Genomic DNA, 22,727 nt, shown 5'->3' with positions numbered 1-22,727 from the left:
GTGGCTGCTTTCTTAGAAATAGTGCCCATAGCAACGTGCTGGTAATAGGAGAGCTGCTTTTATACTGCAGGCTGCTCTCTATAAGGGTGTTTTCAGGGATACGAGTGCTCTCAGGGCAGTCAGTAGAGGACAGGTTCCACTTTCCCCTCCCCAGCAGTGGAGAAGCCTCATAGCTTCTCGGGGATGGGGTGGGTTTTGGGATGTTGCTGTAACAGGCACAGCTGTGCATGAGCAGTGGTTTGTTATGGACTGGTGTTACTTTTTTAAAAAATAGGAAGTATCAAACCATTTATTTGTTCTGCTACTGCATCTATAATGTTGAGAAGTTCTTGCACTTCCATATTTATGCAACGATGTCTTTTCACCAAACTGACATTTTAGAGTCTTCCTTTTAAATATGCCAGCTCCTTCTTGGTGTTGCCAATGTTGTGCAGGGAAAACACACAAGCCACGCTCCCACTAAATCATCAAACTAGCAGAATTCATTCCATGAGCATTTATTTCAGAGGAATTTAGAAGTGGTGACCAAGAAGAATGAATTAATATGTTCTGTATGCGAATCTGCACGTGTATAATTCATATGTTTCCAGTGTCAAATTCGGTCTGCAGATCAACATAGGTTGACAAGCCCTGCACAACCGTGAGATCTAGAAGAGAAAGGGAAATCAAAATATGTAAACATGTACAGCCTTCCAGTCCAAAGAGTGTCCTTATCTTGTGCTTTCGGGCTTTCCTCCTAGAATATAGTTGCTAGAAACATAAGGAAAAAATAAAAGAGGAGAGGGAGTCCCTTTTGACATAATCAAGTAAATCTAGGACCTGGGGATTTAAGAAAAAAACATTAACTATCAAAATCTCTCAGCAGAATTGTGGGAGTAAGAAATATTTTTAACTCATAATGGCATAAAGTCAAAGATTTGCTTGGGAGTAAATCAGTTCTCCTGAAGTGAATGGAGGTTCCTGTTTTGCTCCACTGTATACGTGAGCAGAGCATCAGGCTTTATAATCCCTTTTTTATTATCCTTCTTCTGTAAGCGTGCCTGAAAACGAATGAATAATGCAAACAGGATTTGACCAGTAGTGCTGGGTTCTAGGGTTTTGAATAAATTTTCAAATGTATTTTAAACAACAGAAAAGAAGTTTTCTCAATGAGATTTTTTTGAAAGAGTTGTTTCAGGAATTTCTTGAACAGTATATTTTCTTGCAGTAGTATAAGAGTTGCAGGGCTAAGAGGAACAACAGGAAAGACGTATCTCCATCACAGAGAAGCAGATGTCAGGAGCTGACTTGGGGAAAACAAAGTTATTTTACTGTAAGTCACCCCTTCTCTGTCAAGTACAATAAAGAGAGATAATCACACCCTGAAACTAAAGCTACCCATGTTAATCGGCTTATCTCAAAAATGAGAAAATAGGAAATTATTGCAGTTCTGCAGCTGGGAAATTATCAGAGTCCAAGATATTAGATTAAAAATTCTTCCATTGCATGAGAACAATTTGTAGTGGGTAAGTCTGATGTAATAGTAAATATGATTAGTCTGTTTAAAGAAAGCAGCGTGGTCAATTTTCCAAATAACTGAGCAGACTTGCAGCAGACAGATAAACGTTTTGCTAGAAACTCCTGACTGTTCCCCTGCTTCTCCATGTACTACACTTTTCCTTCCAGTCTGTGAAAGAACAGGAGGATTTTTTGCAGTAGCTGCATAGTGGGAGACACAAGAGCATACACAGCATAGGCTTTCACACATGGACCTGCATGGGCTTTGGAGCATCAGATTGCAGAAAAACAAGACAAAACTCTCCTCTTAATTTACAGGCTAATGATATTATTACATGACAAATGCTCTGAAAACCAAGAAGGCACATGTGTTGCTTTACTCTTCTTCCCAAAGAACCGCAGCAAACACTTGACCTGTTGCTATGGCTAACCATGCTGTCTTTTTCTCCCCCTTCCCTATCCCTTTTCTAAAAAGGCAGCTATGCTGGTTTTAAATGTCATTGGCTCTGACATTTGCGTGGCTCTGGTCGCCTAGTACTGTACCTGTGTGCGCTGCTCCCTACGCAGCCTTCTGGAGAGCAGCGCTGTGCTGCTGCAGCCTTGGGTCTGGCATCTCAGTACACGATGGGGGATGACGTGCTTGAGAGCAGCCCTGCAGAGAAGGACTTGGGGGTGCTGGTTGATCAGAAGCTCGACATGAGCCGGCAATGTGGGTTCACAGCCCAGAAGGCCAACCGTATTCTGGGCTGCATCAAAAGAAGCGTGGCCAGCAGGGAGAGGGAGCTGATTCTGCCCCTCTATTCCTCTCTTGTGAGACCTCATCTGGAATACTGTATCCAGTTCTGGAATCCTCAACGTAATAAGGATATGGAGATGTTGGAACGGGTCCAGAGGAAGGCTGCAAAGATAATCAGAGGGCTGGAGATCTTACAGTGACCTTCCAGTACCTGAAGGTGGCCTACAGAAAAGCTGGAGGGGAGCTATTCGTAAAGGCTTGTGGTGATAGGACCAGGGGGAATGGGTATACACTGGAGAGGGGCAGATTTAGACTAGACATTAGGAAGAATTTCTTCACCATGAGAGTGGTGAGCTACTGGCACAGGTTGCCCAGGGAGGTTATGGATGCCCTATCCCTGGAGGTTGTCAAGGCCAGGTTGGATGGGGCCTTGGGCAGCCTGGTCTGGTGGGAGGTGTCCCTGCCTATGGCAGGGGGGTTGGAACTAGATGATCTTTAAGGTTCCTTCTAACTCTGACCATACTATGATACTATGATCTCTGCTGTTTTGGAGTGGTGGTAGGTGTGTGGTTGGCTGCCTTGTTTTTGTACTTGGTAGGCAGGACATGCAGTTGTGCCCTGTGTACGTTTGTGTGATGTGCTTGCTTTGGGTCCTTATAATTGTGTAATCATGTGCTGCTTTCCTCCTATTACACCTAGCAGGCTCCAGTGATGCTTTTGGCTGGCCATGTGCTTGTATTCCTGCCTTGCATTTTAATGAAGGACATTACTCTCTTTAGCCTCTCTCTGCTTGGACAGGATACCCTTTGTTTACTCTGTTTATTTCTATCTGGCCTAATTGTAGATCCCGGTCTACCCCAGAGTGGCCCATTTCTGCTGAATGGAAGTGGGGGCTGTGAGGGTGCTTTGTCTTGCTTTCAGTTTGGCATCTGGCTGGACTGTGTTGTTTCATGGCTGATGGGTGCGAGTGGAGAAGGGGGAGTGCAGGGAGGAAGCAGAGAGCAAACATGATCTTTTTTTCCACTCTGCATCTGCCAAAGCATCCTTTGAGTTGGACATAAATAAAAGGCAGAGTCCTTGCAGGAATGAAATTAACCCCATGTCTAATTTTCAGCCTAGAAAGCACTGTATCAGTGCTTAGAGAGGTGGCAGCATTTACTGTTCTGGAATTTAATGACATTGCATGTAAACCCAAACAAGGTTGGAGAGAGGCAAATGGTGAAGGTAGTGAAGAGTAAGGAAAGGAGAAAGTGGAGAAGAGGAGCTCTCAGATAGACTGTGGATCTGGGTTTAATTACAACAACAGTATAGCTTACACCGACAGTGAAAGCCTGTATATAGTTTTGTGTTGTTTGTGCAGACAGACAAGAAGAATGGGATAAGGAGTGTTTTGCTACTTGATAGCTGTCTGTGTGGAACCAGAAAGGGCATCCATGGCATCACCAATCAATCTGTCTTTATCTCCCCTAGGTGGCTGTATGCATCTTTTGTGGGCTGCTGACTGCCCAAACAGAACTCATGCAGTGCCTCAGGTCTTCTCTTACTTCCTGGGAAACCTGGCCTTGATTGGGAGTCCTGTTTATGTACGTGTTTTATGTGACGTGAATACATGTGGTGCAGATCTAAACCTAGCCATGTCGCAGTCTGCAACATGACAGAAAGCCTGGGGTTAGGCGTGTTTTTATGTGTATATTCATATGTCTATAAAGTCAGTCTTCCTCCCCTTCAAATACGTATATTTTCCTAGTTTCCACTGATACTCTGTGCTACCTCCTTTGATCAGATGTTAGAGTTGTCAGATACCCTGACGAATTTGGTGCAGTATGTTTGTGGAAACCTATTGCAGGAAATCAAGACATCGTGATTAGCTATCTCCCACTTGACTAGATTGTTATTTGAACCCCTCAGCAAGAGCTGGATCTCTGGTTTCTCAGAAGTGTTTAGCAGAACTGTGCTGTGGCTCACTCCAGCTTCTCCGTAACTTGTGGGATCTCAGCAGGGTGGGCCTGCCCCTGTGGGATCAGTGTGTACGCCTCAGAGACCCTTCTGTAGAGGCACAACGTTCTCATTTTTGCACTTGGTGTTTCCGATAGCTGTTTGCAAAGTACCCCTGGATGTGATGTCAACTTTAAACAATGTTTATGGAAGCTAGAGACAATATTGTATACACAAAGCAACTTGCTGGTTTTATGTGACAGAAAAAGAGGAGTGAATCATTGCTGCTTTGCTGGTGAATAATGGTCACCGAAGCAATGAAGGTAATAGTGGTCATGACAGATGTTTTTGCTTCTTTGGACTACGTTGTTTTTCCTTTGAGGGAAGAAGCAGGTCCCTTTCAGATTCCAAAGAATGGCATGTTGACTGTGTGGCTTCTGAGTAGAGCAGCTCCCACGTGTATTTGCGGTGGAGAGCTGGGTGAGTTTTTCCTGTAGACCTCAGCAGTTGACCCTAGAAGGAGACGTAGACTTTGTTGACAAGCAACATCATGATTTTGGTATTCTTTAAACTGTGTTTGGCATGCTTTATGCTTTATTAAACACTGCATGGGATGAAGAGGCAATGCCTGAGGCAATTGCTAGATCTATGTGGAGCGCTTTACCTGTTAAGTGGAAAGGGGATGATGTTCTCCATGGCAGCACAATGAGTGAGAAAAGAGACTCGCTGATTATGCTCCTGTCTTTCCCCAAACTCCCAATGTGATTTAGGGCAAGTCTGGCTCAGGCAAAGCTTTTTTATTGTCTAGGTAAACAAATCTTTCTTTTGCCTGACCTTGAGTCTCTACTTACCTGCCTGCAAAATGGCATAGATGTTGTTCTGGAATAGATAGGTCTGCTCTTTCATCAGGCTATGGTGGAATACTTTAGGCAACTTCTCTGGGGACTTTTTCTGGTAGACTTGGGGAGGCTGGTATCACTGCCGCCTTTAATGGACTGGGCTGCTTCAAGGCTGGGGGAAGACTAAATGATTTGGCAATGGTCATGCAGCAAGTGGTGCTGTGAATCAATGCCAGGCCTGAGCTCTGGTCTATAAATGCAGGTGTCTGATTAAGGTGGGTTCCCAAAGTAACAATGCTGAAGGACATTTCTCTGCTCTTCCATTCCATCCTTGACCAAAACCATTGCTTTTTGATGCCTTTTTGGAGTCAACTCAGAAACAGCTACTCAATATCCATCAGCGCAGAAGTCTACATCATAAATGACACCTGGCTTCTGAGAGTGGTGTAGGGGAAGTTTGCCATGTGTTGTGCCTTTTGGAGACTATATTTGCGTGTTCAACACATAACCATCTGGAAGTTGCTATATAGCCTGCTCTTTAAGAAGTGTGTACTGCTGAATTAAAGCCAGCTCTGTCATGACATGTAGCAACAGCTATCTATGCAGTACCTGGGTTCAGAGGATGAAGATAATGTATAGCTGCAATGGTAGTCGCATGTAGATAAATCCAGTGGGGGTCCACTGGGTTCTAGGTCCACTTAAACTCCAGGTTCCCTATGATCATACACAAGGAATACGATCCCCACAAGGAGTAGGGACCTTCACCTTGAAAGGCAGCGTAATAGTGGTTTGATGGAATAGGAGGAGTCAAGTAGCTGTCGTATTTAACTTAATGGGCTTCTACACATGGACTTAAAGAAGCAGGAATATTTCTTAGTCATGATTGTCTTCTCTTAAGTTTTGTCTGTAGTCACATTAGTGTGGCGATGGCCTAGAGAGAATGGGATTGGTCTAAATTAAAAAAATTTTAGTCCTTGAAATTAAAAAAAAAAAGAGCAATAAAAAAAAGAGCAATAGATTCTGGGTTACAATAAGAACAATCTCTATTGTTTTAAGTGAAGTATAGCTTGCTCACATTGCCTGTAAATCTGGAGTTTAGTGGCATCATATGCTATTCACCACCTTATTGTGATATAGAAAAATTCATATTCAGAAAACCAGTTCTATGTCAGCAGGATCACTATGTATAATAATGACCAGGTATCAATTGTAATGCTAAAATTATAGCAGGCTCTGATTGGTTGTTGAGAACAGTTTTTATCCATGAGCCAACAAATTTAGCTGAGTCTTAACTTCATTAGCAGTGTCTAAATGCATTAGCCATATGCTCCTCAGCATATGGGTAAATACGTAACAATTTATTTTCATTAGGATTTTCTTACAAGTGCTGCTAACCCAAGCTCTACTAGAAATGTTTACAGCATGACATGTCTTCTCAAATAAGAAGCTGGCCTTCTGTACAGCGAGTCTTCTTGAAAGGGTGGCAAGCAAGATACTTCACTCATTCTTTTTGAGAGTAGGAAGGTACGGCTGCTGTGGGCCTGATCTACTGCAGCTTCCTGGGCTTGATTTCTGCAAGGCTTTATATTAAAATGAGAAAGAGGGTTTTGGAGAACTGCATGTGCAATTACATCTCTGATATTCATTGTATACTGTCTTCTGGCTGCCTGTGGTGCTCCTTGGGTGGCATTGCCTCCTGGTAGTTTTATCTGGATGTAAGACTTAAGACCCACTGGGTTCTCCCCACTTCCTCCCCTCCCCAAGCAGGATGTAGAGATGCTATTTCCCTAAGAGGGACTGACTATGAGATTGGGTCTTAGTCACAGCCAGTAGTCAAATAGGTGCAGTGCCAGGAAGGAAAGGGTGGTTGTCAGGGTAAGGCAGGACTGTGAGGGCTTCAGTCGCTGTGGGCATGGGACAGAGGTAAAGCAGCCATTACTTGCTTGGGATTATCTTAATTTGTCAGTAATAAATGCGACATTATTTTCTGGAGTGATCTTTTTTGGATAAGTATTCATGCAGTTTATCCAGAAATACAAGTTGCCTGGTAAGACATGGAAGTGTAAGAAACAACCAGTCTTGTTGGAGAGGTATAAAGTTCAAAAGTTAATCTAATTCTCCACATCCTCAGAGGCCTCAGCACGTGTCTAAGTGTGGGCAATAGTGGGAAACCAAAATCAGCCAGAGCTGGATTCTAATCATGTTTGTTTGAGAACTGACTAGGGTTGGTTGGTTTGTTTTTCTTTTTGTTTGAGTTTTTTTTTTTTTTTTTAGGGAAACAAAAAATAATTTCCATGGAAATTCTAAACAAACTTCTGTGTTTTAAAAACATGTATTTCAAATTGCTGTGGGTTTTTTTTGTTTGTTTTCACCATGCAACACAGTCAAATGGATGATACAATCTTGGGTTGTCCTTCTACTTTTTGACTTTTTTTGTTTGTTTGTTTCTTTGCTGTTGACCTTTTTTTTCCTGCTTCCATTTTGTAATTTTTAAATTTTCCATGAGTTTTAGATTATGTCTAATAAAGCAGAGGGAAAAGTGGCATGTTCTTTGGACAATTGTACTGAGGGACTTTTAAATTCGCAGATAGAAAAAGAAAAAAACCTCAATGAATATTGGTGATTTTTTGTGTTTGCTACACCATGACAAGAAAAATGGAAGTTATAAACAAGAGAAAAAGAAATTCAAACCTAAACATATGTTGAAAAATATTCTCAAATACATAGTTTCATAATAAACCATGCAAGAAACAAACACTAAAATAGTCGCAATTAGTTTTCACTATTTTATGAACTTTCATAGGTTTTGTGCATTATGTCTGATGGCTTTTTTTTCAATTCTGGGAGTACAAAAAGCTATTAACTTTTCATAGGTAGCATGATGCCATGTTTATTTTGTGAAAACCAGGCTGCGGGAACCATAAGATGTCATGTACAATGATGAGTTTAAGTATTCTCTGGGAAGTTGACCAGGGTTTTATACCGGGTGATTATGTTCCACTCCAGAAAGGGAAAAAGATACCTGGTAAAAGCAGGGTTTGGAGGAAAGCGTCCCTTTGGACATGCAGAGAAAGGGGATGAGAAGACCAGAGTTTTCACTGACTTGCCTCTACCTGCTTTTATGTGTACACATTGAGAGGAAACAGGAGGTGATAAGCCCTGGATAGGATATAGCACCTTGTGCCTCTAGAGAGTAGTCTAGGAAAGAAGTACAAAGAGGTATGACTAAAAAAAATCAGTGACCGATATGTGATTTTTGCAAAGGTTACAGCTTGCAAAGGGGTGAACAAATCTACCTTGATCTATTAATACACTGCAACATAGAATGTGTTGTGAAAAGCACATGGTGAGGCAGCCAGAGGAAGGATAGTGTTTGAGTTATACTTATTTGTGTTCCACAGCTGAGGGCAGTCTTGGTCAGGAGCCCCTTGCAGCCTACATGGGACAGAGAAGGTGTTTGATCACATATAAGGGGGAAATGGGAGAGCATGGGGAAAAAATGGCTGTGGTTGGTGACCTTATACCAGAGGCCTCTGTTTTAATAAAGAGTCTAATATAGTTCATGACAGATAGAATTAGGGACCATACAAGTATCTTGTAGTTATATTTGTGTTTATATTTTTTGCTACCTTTTTTCTCCCCCCAATGCCCCAGGGAGCCATCTCGAAGACCTCATAAATGTGAGATTTCATTTTCTAATGCTATTTCATTTCCTGGATGGAGGACCTGCCACAAGAAGACCAGACCTCAAATTATAATAGCCCTATAAATAACTCCCTAAGGCAAAAGGAAAAGAAGTAAAGCCTTTGAAAGACAACCACAAATGCAAAAACGGAGATGTTTGGGTTTTTGAAGAACCAGAATAAGAAGCTCTACTTAGAACATCATTAATTTAGTCTACGGGGATTTTTTCCTATTTTGCTGTGTTTCTTTGTGTACTGTTTACTTACAAACTTGTACCTTGAAAATTCTCAGAGGTCTTTTGCTTGAGCTTAATTTTCTACAGTGTTTTGGTGCCTTTTGGTCTTTAGAACCTGCTAGCAAATTGAGTTTCGAGGTAAAATTGAAAACAGTCCAACAAACTGACTAAAACAACTACAATCATGAATCAAGTAAAAATAGTCTGAAAACACAACTTTTTCTTCTTTCTGAGTGAAGTTGCTTTATTTCAGCAGACCCTGACTGTCTGCCTGCTTTCCACTGGAAATCTATGCAGAATTGGCACATCGACTAGAATAAAAACATTCCTGAGGAATCGGCATGTTCTGTCAAAACATTTGAACAGCTCCCATCACCCGGAGCACAGCACTGCTGCGGAGCCTGCAAAGGGAGCTCTGCGATGCGTGATGCCAGCTTCCCCTCCAACCTCCCTTTTTGAATTATTGCATCCACCTTTTTGAATTATTGTGGGCAAAATGCTTCAGGTTAAATGATATTTAACAGAGAGAGGAGGTTTGTAGGAGCCTTTTGCACCATGATGTGACCTATGTGAGGGCTGTCCTTTCTCTTTTCGCACTAAGGTTGTGTTACATATAGGATGAAAAGTAGGGAAGATGAGGCTTTAGGACCTCAGTATCTTCTTGTAGCAGCCTGGGTCAATATACTGGCTAGGGAAAGCTAGGCTGGCAAAGCTGAGCTCCAGAAGTCCTGCCATACAGGGATAGATTCCCTCTTGACAGGGAGGCAGAGGCCTCTGTGCCATGCCTCTTGATGCTGCATGACTGCTACGTGTGAGCTCAACTTCCAGCAGCAAAGTTCAGTCTCTGTGTTGTGGAGTAATGAGATTATTTTTTATTTTGTCTTGATTAACAAAAAAAAAATAAGGAAAGAAAATTGTATTTTTTGGCTAGAAAAAGATACACAGCAATTACAGAATGCAACTAAGCAAAGTATGATTAGCCTCAACCTTTGCAGCAGGATACTGATTAGTAATGTCTTAGTCCCTTAGCACTGAAATGAAGGGAGGCTTGCTGGTAGGCTTTACTGTGTATGAATGAGAGTGGTAAAATCAGGCCTGCAGCCAATTTACTAGAGGTGCTGTCTGTTTGTTATTGAGACCGATTGCTTAGGAATGTAATTATATCATTCTTGTTACAAAATTGATATCCCCTGACTGACCGCAGCTAAATGAGTTTTTATTTTTACAGAATTTCTGGGCTGTTGCATGATAAGGCACTGTGGTAGACAGCATGAAGTCAGTGGTTTGAAACAAATGAAGTTTTTCTTTATATTTGAAACAATGATGTGTATTAAGCAATTCTTTACTTTGTTGATGAACTAGCAGATGGTGTCCTTTAAGGGTACACATGTGACAGTAGCCTGTTTGAATGAGTATTGTACCTACTTGTCTAAGCCCTGTCCTGCAGAAAAATCCTTTATAAAATAATAAAAGTAAACAAGGCAGGAAGGCAGGCAACCCTACATAGGTGTTACACCATAGCACATGCCCACATAGCAAATCAGAGCCACCCTGATAAAAGTGGAGTCATTGAGAAATATAAAGGAAAACAGTGATCCGTGCAGAGCACCAGCCCGAGCTCTGCGTTGGTTAGTGGCAGTGCAGCAGTCTTACAGGGGGTGGGTTATGAATATGCATTCCTAACTCTATTACTTATCCCTTGGGCAAGAAGTGTTGCATAGGGAACTTATTTAATCTGTAAATGATCATTCGTGATGGATCACCTCCAGCCAGTCCAAAAGTCACAATCCTGGGCCCCAGCCCACTTCAAATAGAAAGACAAGACCACCCAATATGCTCCCTTTAGGGAAAGGAGAAGGTAGAATTACTGTGATTACTACAATGAATAATTTCGTGTTTTATTGAGTAGTTGTAAACTCAGTGGCCAAAGGAGTTATAGTACTGATGTCTAACATTGTGGCATCTAAAAGCGACACCATGTGATTCTCACAGACTTAACACGTTGTTGCTTTCAAATGTTGCTATTACTCTTTTTATTTAGTTATACAAAATATAGCATGCTGCACTTGTAAATTTTGGCCTGAGCATAAACCATGCTCACAAAATATGGTCTCCTCTGGGACTGAGATAAAGGCAATTTACCACAGTATGGACACAGGGGAGGAGAAAACCTGTTAAAATCCTTGTATGGACAATACTGGCAAATATATATTAAAAGGCTTTGAGAACTTGCACAATGACAAGCCCATCTCTTCCTAGAGGAGGTAACAGGCTGAAATGACATTGCCAGCATTGAAGCCTCTTAATATATTATGTTACTGCGTCACAGAGGTCTAAATGAGACTCAGGTTTGTGCAGACTTATCACTATCCTAACACAGGAGCAGTCATCTGTTTTGCTAAAAGCTTGTCATCTGCAGAGACAGACCTGGAAGAAAGGAAACGTTCTTGCACTTTTATGGACAAGGAAACTAAGGGCTGTAGCTGTAACAGTTTTGATTCACCACCCATTGAGACCAATGGGTGAGTGCCCATTGTCTTCACTGGGTATGGAAGCAGGTAGCCAGAGAGTCCTCCAAGCTTGCGCAGAAAGAGGTAATGGCAAGGCTGCGAACTGCATTCGCATCCAGTGGTCTGTGGCTCAGCACCACAATTGCTGTTGCCTTCTCAGAGCCTTCTGTTGTTACAGGTTAAGTTTATATTACATGGAGGAGGATAATGCCTCAAAACTTCCCCACTGGAATAAATAAGCATCATAAGTCAAGTATTCAAACAACTTGCTTTTCTACTACTTCTGTATTCAGTCTGGTAATTTTTGTTTGGCTTAGGAAAAGTAGGAATATGTGTTAAATTCATGCTTAAAAGCTTGCCTCTCTTCAGAGAAATTTGTTATCAGTTTTCTCATTTTCAACAAGGAAAGCTTGCTTTTGCAGCAGAGATTTTGACATTAAGTGTCTTGATAGAATAATAGGCATGAGATGGATTGTAATCTATTGCCTCAAGACTTTGCCAATCATAAACTAAAATCAGCTAATGCATTGAGTTAAATCTTGCTATATCGTGCAACGTGCTAGTAGTATTAAAAAAAATCAATCTAGAAAATATATTGATTATATTATCTCCATAGCAACAAACAATAATGGGATAATGTTAGCTTAATAATTGTGCTTTGTGAAAACCTTTCAGAATAATTACTGCATTGTGGTCGTTTCACAATGTGGAATGCAATAACGCTTCTTCCTTGACTGCAGTCACCATCAGCGCTGCGTCAAGAGATGCTGTTTTTGTGTGCATGCGTGTATATTCATGGGTAATTTTGCTCCGGGTGAAACAATTTAGCAGACTATTTTGGGATCCATTTTTAAATGGTCAAGCCCACAAACTGGCAATTATTTTCTATGTGGTTTGTTTTCTCAAACCTCCTCTGACAACTGGCTACTGTAAAAAGACTATTAACATTCTTTATCTTATGTCTTACTTTACAAGGCACAAAGATTTTGGCATGTAACAAAACTAAATGTCCACCTGATGTATTAAGGATTTGTGGGAGACAGGAACTCTGCTCTAAAAACAGTGCTTCAAAGCTGTTCTTTTAATTGAATTTCATCTATCGTCCTCTAGAAAGGACCTGTTCTACAGGAACTGAGATATTTGCCTGTATTTTGGAGGACCTAATTCTCTTGTGCATCCTGTATCGTCATATAAATAGCATGAGGTTGTTGTGAATAAATATATATGTGTGTATATTCTTACTTATAAGTAGAGGTGTTTGTATATAATATTTTTAGCTTGAAATTTTATCAGGAGAGTCAGAGGAATAGATATATACACTCTTCATCTGGGTTTTGCTTTTATTTTTACTTCCAGATCAATTTATAATTTTGATATTGAATTAAAAAGAGATGTTGACCTGCGTCTATGATGGAGCGGCCAAGGTTTTAGAGTGGTCAAACCCCCTCAGTTTAATCCCTGTAGCTTAAGCAGACCCTAAACTGTCCTCTCTTTATGGCAGCCCTCAGGGACCCGGCAGCGGATCAGGACTCCATTTACCTTCTGGTTGTGCCTTTTGAGCAAGGGCTGGGTTTAGAGATCAGCCATCAGAGAGTAGGCTGCTGCCAGATCTTGCAGCAGCAGAAGATTCACAGAGCATGAGTGGATGCCACTTTCTCCAGTGGTCACTCCTCTGGCCCTTTTCCTCGGGGACAAACCAGGGACAAACAGTGAGGTCAGGTTAAATTGTTATCTCCATTTCTTAACAGTGCATTGTATTATTTTGACTCTTTCTTGTGGACAGAATTTGTCTGTCCTTTCAATGGCCTATAATTTGATTTCTTACCATTTACCAGACGTGAGTCCTCCTATCTTTGAGGACCTCCAGGAGAAAGCCCTTACATTCAGGCTGTTTACAGTATGTAACTGTCTTGGGCTCAGGAATGTGCCAACCTTGAACTCTGTAGGTGGTGACACTTTAGTATTGTATACATAAGAAATGTGGTATAGTGCAAGCGCTGACAGCTTCGTGTTTGAGAGGACACCTTCAAAAGGAGCTCGATTGTGCTGTTGTGCCTGGCTGTTGTTTTCCTCCACACTCCTTCCAGGATGTTGCTTTATAGAGAAGTTGTGATGGAAGAGTGGCTTTCTGTCCTAATCAGTGGTTACTTTTTGTCAGTGGCCCAATCCCCTTAGGAATGTGGTTAATTCACAGGGAGAGGGAGGAGTAGTGGTTGCTTTCAACTTCGTGCCTTGTGCCAAAGCATCTAGTTCTGTATAGCTGTAGAGCTGAATGAGGATGCCAAGCCTCTCTCAGCTTTTCTAGGTGCAGATGAATGCAGTTACGAAAGGGCAACTAAATGCATCAGTTACTCTGGAAAATATCTGTTATTTGCAGGTGTGTAGCACCGTTCTTAAAAAAAAAAATAAAATAAAGCCCACATGAATTGGCAAGGTGCTTTTTCTGATGCTGCTGCAGAATCCAGCCCTGACTGGTGATCTAGAAACAGAACTGAATGGCTGACACGAGCCAGTTCCATCCCCACCTCCAAAACTAAGCTCTTCTATCTATGAAATTATCACAGTTGAAGCTATGACTCTACTTCTGTTTGGCAATCGCTGTGTTTGCCCTAGTTGCTGGCCAATGGCCTTGCTGATCTCTAGAGCTGTACCAAACTACTATTCCACTGAAGCCGCTTGTTTAGTTCCTTTGTGCTATCTCAATTCATACAGCTCTCCAAAATCCTCTCTCCAGCCCATGCAAGGGTTGGTACTGCGTGTTTCTGTCTGTCTCTTCCTAATCCCATGTTCCAGGGAGGCCTTCTAGTGTATCTGTTTTCCATGCTTTTATCCTACCACATGGGTGGCTTCAGGACAGAGCATGAAGAGTAACCTACTGTATGAAAACAAGGAAATTTGGAATCATCATTTTAAGATACATTAAGAGTCAGCTGTCTGGTGTGATGTAGCTGTTGGGGCTGCAGCTTGTCCTCAAAGGGATAAAACTATTCTGTTCTGCACAGGATCTTAAAATACATTTCTGTCCATAGTGGTTCAGGGTAGGTCTGTCCAACCTGGTGGACTGTCAGTCTGAGAGCAGGATGAACCACACCAAGTATTTTTTGCATAGCTAGGGTGAAGGCACTTGTAGCTTAGCAGACACGTGCCCCCCATGCCCTGCTAAATGTATGGGCTCACTTCAAGGCTCGCATGAGTCAAGCTGACTTGTCTGCCCTTAACCTTGTGGCTTTTACAGAGGTGCCATGTGATAGAAGGTAGTAAAAAGGGACCTGTCATGCCTGTGCCTGGTCTGTCCATTCTACAGATAGCAGCCTGGTCTGTTCCGCATCAGAAGCCAGTGCAATCTATGGGGACATTTTTCTCTTTTTGTGCTTGAGAGCCTGAATCCATACAAGGTGGGAATTAGACAAGAGGAAGCTGGGCTTGTTGAGCTATGTTAAAATACAGAAATAGTCCTAGTATCTTTCAGTAATGCATTAAGTGTCATAATTAATGTCTGCCACATGAAACGCTCTTGCCAGGTCTCATCTCTTGATGGAGTACTCTGCATGCAGCCTAGTGCTTTGATTTGGGCACTGTTTTGTGTCTAAGTGTCATCATGCTAAAAGATCAAAATGTGGGAGCTGAGCACAGATAAAGTTTGTAATAATCTTTAGTTCTTTCAGATCTATGTTTCATAGTTTCAAACCTGTGGTTACAGATAATTAAGTGGCATTGATTTTATAATCAGTTCATAAACAATAGTAGAGACCCCTAGCACTAACAAAGGAAATGTCTCTGAGGAGGCCAAGATCTTATCACCCACTGAATGTGAAATGTTGCTTCCTAAAGCTGAGGTTTCCTTGAAACCCACGTGTCTAAATAGTATCGACTCAGACTCCACTGAGTTAAAAGAATATGAGATAGGTCAGAGTTTGCACCAGAAAAGAAAGCATACATGCTGTCATCCTAATTTTATAGATGAAGATGTGAGATTTGCACATGGACTTGTAGTTTCTCCAGTACTAATTTCAAAGTCTGTTTGCGACCTATGGCACCTAAGAGAGACTGAAGAACAATGGAACTGGTTATTATCTTTTATCCTTAAAAATTACACTTTAATAATCTGAAGCAATCTGCTGTTGATGGATCTAAGAAGGGAGACGCTCTACAGAAGTGGAGAAACTCCCTGGAGAAACAGAAGTCCCTGTCTCCCTTTCTAGGGAAAGAGGTCAACTTTTATTTCTCCAAATGTGAATTTTTTGCCCCCTAAACCACTGCTGTGTGTTCAGAGTACTCCCAAAATGTTTGTTTTCCTTAGATTTAGCTGGCATGTCTGTCTGTCCTACAATAAGTTGTTTCCTTGTCTTTAAATTATGCAGTTACTGCTTTGCTTCCCTTAAGGGATGCCAGCAAAGAAAACTAATAAAATTCATTCACTGTTAGTAAGATGTGCTGAATGCTTGTGCTATTCTATCAGAGAGACATTGAGTATGCAGTGAAAATACACATTGCAGTGGTCTTGCACAATGAATTCCCTCCTGTAGAGAGCACTGTAATTCTCTATTTTCATGTTGTCATTGGAGGTGGTAGTAATATTAAGAAAGGCGACAAATATGGTTAGTAAGTCAGTGGAATTACATACAAGAAGAGATTGTGAGGAAAGACTTATACTCAGTTTGGAAAGAAGGCAACTTAGAAGAGATTTAGTGTAAATTACATATTCTAGTGAAAAAAAAAAATCCATCATTACTTTCTCTTTTGTTTTCCTAGTTTTTTGACTTATTATAAATATATGTTTATCACAGGATCAGAACAGGCGGTGAGTCTGTAAGACCTCATATGGAGCCTTTCATGAACACACACTGCACAAATTGTATTTCACTTTGTACGTGTCTTCATAATGACATGTTTTCTGTTTTTGATAAAGGTTCCTAGAAGCCTGAATAGGTGTCTTCTGTGACATTTCCTATTAAGTAAAATAAGGGCTTAGCAGGTTTAAGTGTTATCTAGACAATAATCCTAATAAAAATAGCAAGGTTGCAATTATAGCTCTACAGCAGATATAAACAAGGTCTAAGCTAATGGCAGGCAACTTCCAAATAGATAAAAAGAAATATTATCTTAGCCAATATAATCAGTCTGGAGAATTCATCATTGCAAGAATCAGGGAGTTGAATACAGCAGCTGGAATAATTTGAGGGTCTGGATAAGTTTATTACTAATTACATTTGTAGCTATGCATGTTAAGATAAGAGTAATTGAATCTTAAGTTAACAGTTGGGTGAGGAGGAAACCTCCCTCTACTTAAAACATTTTAGAGTTAACCATATATGTAAAGTTGTTTTACGTTTGCCTTTCTCTGAAGCTTCAGGCATGTGATATGTCTAAAAGCTCAGAAATAGATTGAATTTGTTCATATTCCTATTTCATATACTGTCTCTGTTTCTGTGGCAGAGAGGGAATGGTTTTGTAAGGTACCAGGAAGGAGGACTAAGAAACTTGCAACTTCTCTCTGGCTCTACCACTGACTCCTTGTGTGGCATTTGGCAAATTGCTTAATCTTGTGTACTTCCAACTTCCCACCTGTGACAGATGGACATCTACCATCCCAGAGATGTTGTGGAAATGAAGTTTGTAAAGTGAAATGAGATTGAAAATAGACAGACAAAAAGAAAGCAAGAATCTCATTGCAGTATGCCAAATTGTCTGAGGCTGTATCTATGTGGGAATGCTTTGGAAAGTTAAGGTGAATCAACATGGATTGACTGGAAGTGTGAATGCAATGTGCACACGTGAAAGCACAGTAAATCTTTTCCACTAGAGAAGAGTCCCTCTTATTCTAGAATTGGCTGTGTATCATCTTGAGGGGTGACATAGACGGGCTGGGTTATTCATTCTACACTCCGTTTCTTCTAAGTATCCACGTCTTATCATCTCCTGTGACTCAAAATCCTCTTTGAGGTTCTTGTTCCTGCTATTCTGGCTTGGAGGCTGTTCTAAAATCTTGCTACATTGGTAGTCAATACCTTTCATCTAATTTCTAGCAACATTTATCCATGGCCAGTTTATACTCATTTGATCTTTTAGTAATATAGGCCTTTATATTAAATAGATATTTTTCCCTCCTTGATGATTACTCCCAGCACATTTATAGACAGCAAGCATGTCTCCTCCCTTTGGTCTGATAAAATGAACCTTTGGTTTGCTAAAATGAACTCTCCTAATTATTACTTGTAAGACAGACCTTCTGTTCCCTGAGGATCCTTGTAACCCTTTTCTCCATTCGTTCCATTTTTAATTCATTCCTTTTGAACATTTCTTGTCAGATTTGTATGCAGCATTCAAGAGAAAGCGTATGCCAGATATTCGACGTTTGTAGTTTCCATCATACTTGTTGTTCATCATTATTCTGTGGTTGATGTGTCCATTCAGATTTTTTGCTTCTCTGTCAATAAACAATACTCTGCTACTGCAGAAATTCTTGGAGTTAGCATGGTCCTTCTAAAGGCACAAAGCTTTACTTTCAGCTAAACTCTCTCCTCTGTTGCAGTCATTCAGGTTCTTTAGGTCATCTGGTTGTTCTGATATGACAATCTTGGTCTCTCTGCCTGCTGAGGAGAGAATCTGTCTTTCAACCCAGAACCATGAATGTACTTCACTAAAGTTGGTCTGCTTTTTGTGCCCAAGTCAATGCTCAAAACTTTGGACAAAGTTTGTCCCAAGTCAGACCCCTGAGAAATCTGCGGGTTTCCTCCTTTGATGCCTGTACTTTTTCTTTCAAATCTATCTATATTCATTTCCCTACAGCTTCCATGTTTACTGTCTTTCAATTTTTATCCTAATCTTCATCCTTTCAGGTGTGATTACTCTGCCTACCACCAGACCAAATGCATCACTGAAGCCTGTGTAGCCTTCCCCCATCCCCTCACCTAGAAAATGTATTATCTTCCCAAAGAAAGATAACATTGAGTGTATCCCTTTTCCTGTTCTTCTGACCCTCTTTTGTTTAGGTATCTGCTGTGAAGAAAGGGTGCCAGGTTGTCACTGGTGGGCCAGAGGTGCATGAGGGACTGTTAACTGGCTGCAGCTGCTCCGTCCAGCCATGCCACTTACGCAGTGCTGGTGCTTATGACTCAAATGTTAAAAACATATGGCAGTTTGTGAGAAAATCTGAGAACTGTGTGTGTTCCATGCACTGGGAAATCCTGGATGCTATTGAGGTCAGGCTCGCAATTGTGTATTTACTTGCTTGGCTTCCCCTCCCTCCTGCCGACTCTTCAGTTAGCAGCCTATTAGGATCAGCCATTAACTTGGTTAATGGGGAGAGACAGCAAATACCAGAAAGGATGATGTGCTTTTCTTAATTCCCCCTTGGAAACCTGACTGTTTTAAACTGTAAACGTCTCAAGCAAAGGCTGAAAAGGGTCCAAAACATGTCTTGCTTTTGTAATGCAGGCATATCCAGGGAGAGGAGAAAGACATGAGGCTGTGTTTTCTCAGTGGGACTTCACTGGGAAGTGATCTTTGGGGGTGAAAGCATAGTGCCCTTCCAAAACTACCCAGGTGGCTTTGAGCTGGCTGTGTGCAGACCTTGGGGTGGCAAATCATCATGACTGAATCATATTTTGGCATCACATCATTGTGCTTGGTATGATCCATTGAGGTGATGACACCTCAATGCCATCTGATCCTTTGGGTGAGATGACTCAGTCCCAACACCCTCTGCCCTCTCTGACCAGTAGAGGTAACAGACAGCAGAAGGAGAAGAAGGGCGATGAAGGGCACAAAGTAAGGGCAAAGGGAAAGGGAAAGCACATGCAACAGAGAAAACAATGATCTTTCGTAGATGGACTCGTTTCTCTCAATGCTGTTACAACAGATCCTTGTTCCAGACAGCAATTGCTAGTGTACCACACGGAAATAAACCTGCCCACTTAGTTTTTATTAAAGACCTGAAAAGGTAGAAGGAAAAAATTTACAATTTGTTTGGTATTTAGTTCAGGTAATTTTTTTTAATTGTGTAATGAGAACACATTGTCCAAATTTTTATATGCAGATTCAATTAGTGTTAGTTAATTAGCCTTTACAGATGAGGATTAACTTAATTACATAACACTAACCTCTCTTAATAACTATCAAGGGTACGAAGGCTGTTTTTAATAAATTTGGAAGGGCTATATGTGTTTTTTAAAATCTGAAATGGCATACTCATAAATTAAACCAAATTACACGCAGAGGACAGCCATTAAGGGTAATGATCAAAGGAAACAAACTATGTAGATGGCTTAGAATCAGGCTGGTTGGAATTTCATGCTGTTTTCCTCCTCTTACTTGCTGGCATCCTAGTGTTTTCACTAGGATTATTACAGGAGATTATGTACAGTCTGCGATCATTCCTTCAGAGTGGGCTGCAGTCTGATATAAGGTTGATTTAATCAAATGTTAGCTTCTATTAAAAAAAATAATCAATTTGACTATTCAGTTATTAGCAGTTAGGTTTTTTTTTTTCTAGGTGGTCTAAGGAAAAGAGACATGAAGCCCATTGAATAATAAAAATCTGATCCATAAATGTCATTTATTGCCATTATGTACCTTAAACAACTGTACAGATTTTTGTCTTTTGATATGAGGTGTGCACTTCAGCAATGATGTGTTGGTTATTTATATCATAGTGAAACAGAACATCATGTCTGACTACAGGGTAGTCAGGGTAGGTTATATATGGGACTAGTGCTGGGAATGTGTCATCTTTGGCTTCTGAGTCACAGGTTTGAATCCAGGCTGTCCTGGTAAGTGACTGACATCAGGTAATATGTGATGCTTTTCAGAAAGTGATAACAAAAGAAGCTTTTTCCCCGCTGGCTATTCTTGCATGGCTAATTTTTCTCACTTGCAATGGATTTTGATAGGCACACCACATTGCTCTCCATACAGCTCAGTTGCTTTTGTAGGATTTAATACACTGCAAAATTCAAGGGCTACCCGCATGCATTCTGGAAGTAACTTTTTTTGAGTCCATATTTTGAGCTACTGTTGGGAGCATCCATCTGCTGGATTCTAACTATGTGGCCACCTTCAAACCATTGTATCTGGTGGTCCTTAAGAACTATAGTTAAGTTCATAAAGCATGTGATTTGTTTTCCAGTTGGCAAGGTAAAATGTTACAAAGTATCCTCCATGCAGTCTGGCTTACTTTAATTTTAAGCTCAAGTTTAAAGTCCCTTAAGCTCCCATTTGCAGCCACTAGATCTGCAGGTATTGAGCAACTGACAAGGATTTGGATATCCTCATGTTAGACACCTCAAAAAATCAAAATGGATGATGCTACTGCCTCTTCCTGAAAACTCTGGCTTAATGCCTACACCCATTTTCAGAAAGGAGGGACGATGACATTGCTGCAGATTTTCCCTCACTGTGGGGAACTAGCAAGGTGAATATGCAGCAAGGAGGGAATTACTCAAGGATCCGCCTTGCAGTGGCAGAATCTGTTGAAGAAAGAAAAGGGGATACTTGAGCCAATGGAGTCCTTTCTGAAACCCTTTCATGTCTGTTCTGCTCAGGCTGAAGTCTCAATTTTCGCTATCTTAAGATAGATGTTTGGCAACAGCCAGACTTGGCTCTGACTGATGCAGACCCAAATCTTGTTCCCTTCCATAGGGGTTGCACCTGTATCCCTGAGAGCAGGATTTGGCCTTGTGAGTGGTTCTACCCACAGATGCAGCTGATGATACACACTTAGAAGGGGAGAATGCAAATTCCCTGTAGGGAGGCGATCGCCAGCCACATAAACAAAGAAGCCTTCTGGGTGTGCAGCAGTCAGCCCACTTGAGCTGCTGTTTCCATGGTGTACCAGATGCTGTAAAATATGCTTTCTTCAGGGAAAGAAGCTTTCCCTACTCCTGTATTGTCTTGTTTGATAATGGGCTGTCATCAGGCTGGTACCTCATGGTAGGGGCCACATGCTGCAAGTCCCCCTGGCCCCAACCCTTTTCTGAGTTGTTGACAATTCATATTCTGCAGCTTCCAAACAAAGAAAAAGCTAAATGATTTTTTCTGACTTGGAACAGCATTACTGACTGTGTTTTTACATTTATTTGTTACAAATGACTGTTCAATATGCTGCAGTTTCTCCTGATGGACGTGGTGTCATCTCATAATACCCTCCATTATTTTGCTTTTCCATTTCCTTCTGTTTTCCTAAAAGATTTGAACACGTTTTTCCATTTTTCACTGTTTACCCCCTTCCAAACCCTGCCACTGCTTCATTATAGCTCCTGTCTTACAGTTGTTTAAGCCACTGGGTACACATCAGCAGACACCATTTCTAAGTTTGTGTCCTCTCCACATGTTCACCCACTGAGTGTTCTTGAGTCAAAGAGAGGTCTTTGTCGCTATTTTCTTGTCAAACAGTTGCTGCTGGTGGGCAAGTGTTTATTTATCCTGTACAATTAAGTACAATTGAAATTATAAACCTGGGTAAACCTACAATAATGAGCATTGGAGCAGATTGACCTCAGTGCAAATAAGTTACCAAAAACACTTACGTGGCTTGCTGTGCTTCAAACATGACTCAGAGGAGGAGGAGGATGTTTTCAAGCTACCTGTCTACTGAAAGCCATGTTCAGGGATATTGCTACAAAACTGGCACAACTATGTATACACAGCATATCTCCTCAATGTGCACTGAGACCATTACAAGATCATTGGCCTTCCTGATGTCTAGGAGAAACACAGGTGACTTCATGTGATCCTAGCTTCCTCCAGCTGAAAGGTATGCCTTGAGTTGTAAGGGATACACGCACGTTCCCTTTGCCTTGCACAGCCACCGCAGCCTTGCAGGGCTCTGCACGCACTGTTTGCTTCTCTCTCCCAGGCAGCCGGATGAGACCTGCTCCCAGATGCTCACCATTGAGGGGTCTAGGATAGCAGTAGGTCATAGGGTGGACGGCGGAGACAGGCAGTGGTATGTATGTGTGTACAGTGATGCAGGACATGAGAAAGTGCCTTATAGTCACGGAAGGGGTCATCGAGCACTGGAACAGGCTGCCCAGGGAGGTGGTTGAGTCACCTTCCCTGGAGGTGTTTAAGGGACAGGTGGATGAGGTGCTGAGGGGCATGGTTTAGGGAGTGTTAGGAATGGTTGGACTTGATGATCCAGTGGGTCCTTTCCAACCTAGTGATTCTATGATTCTATGATAGTGTAGATAACAAGTGCTTTTTTTCACTCCTGAGGATGTTTTCCCACAATCTCTCCCAGGTACTTTTAAACTCCTTTCCTCCCCCGATCCTGCAGGCTTGTAGTTCCCACT

General features: G+C 41.4%; 1 protein-coding gene across 6 annotated transcripts in view; it reads left to right on the top strand.

The window, feature by feature from the left end:
* Positions 1-22,727, top strand: part of TBXAS1 (thromboxane A synthase 1) — a 243,142-nt gene that overhangs the window by 66,429 nt on the left and 153,986 nt on the right. The window contains exon 1 of one of the 6 annotated variants that reach the window (XM_054086775.1): positions 3,710-3,816. The exons of 4 other annotated variants lie outside the window; for them this stretch is intronic. In XM_054086775.1, coding sequence (XP_053942750.1) covers positions 3,712-3,816 — 105 coding nt within the window. In that variant the 5' untranslated portion in view covers positions 3,710-3,711. Of the gene's footprint in view, positions 1-3,709; positions 3,817-22,170; positions 22,190-22,727 lie in introns of those variants that run through there. One more of the 6 variants, XM_054086801.1, reaches the window with a different exon arrangement.

Source organism: Cuculus canorus, chromosome 1 (assembly GCF_017976375.1).
Source record: "Cuculus canorus isolate bCucCan1 chromosome 1, bCucCan1.pri, whole genome shotgun sequence".
Taxonomy (NCBI): domain Eukaryota; kingdom Metazoa; phylum Chordata; class Aves; order Cuculiformes; family Cuculidae; genus Cuculus; species Cuculus canorus.
The sequence above is the reverse complement of the archived record's forward strand: the minus strand, read 5'-3'. Positions and strand labels throughout refer to the sequence as shown.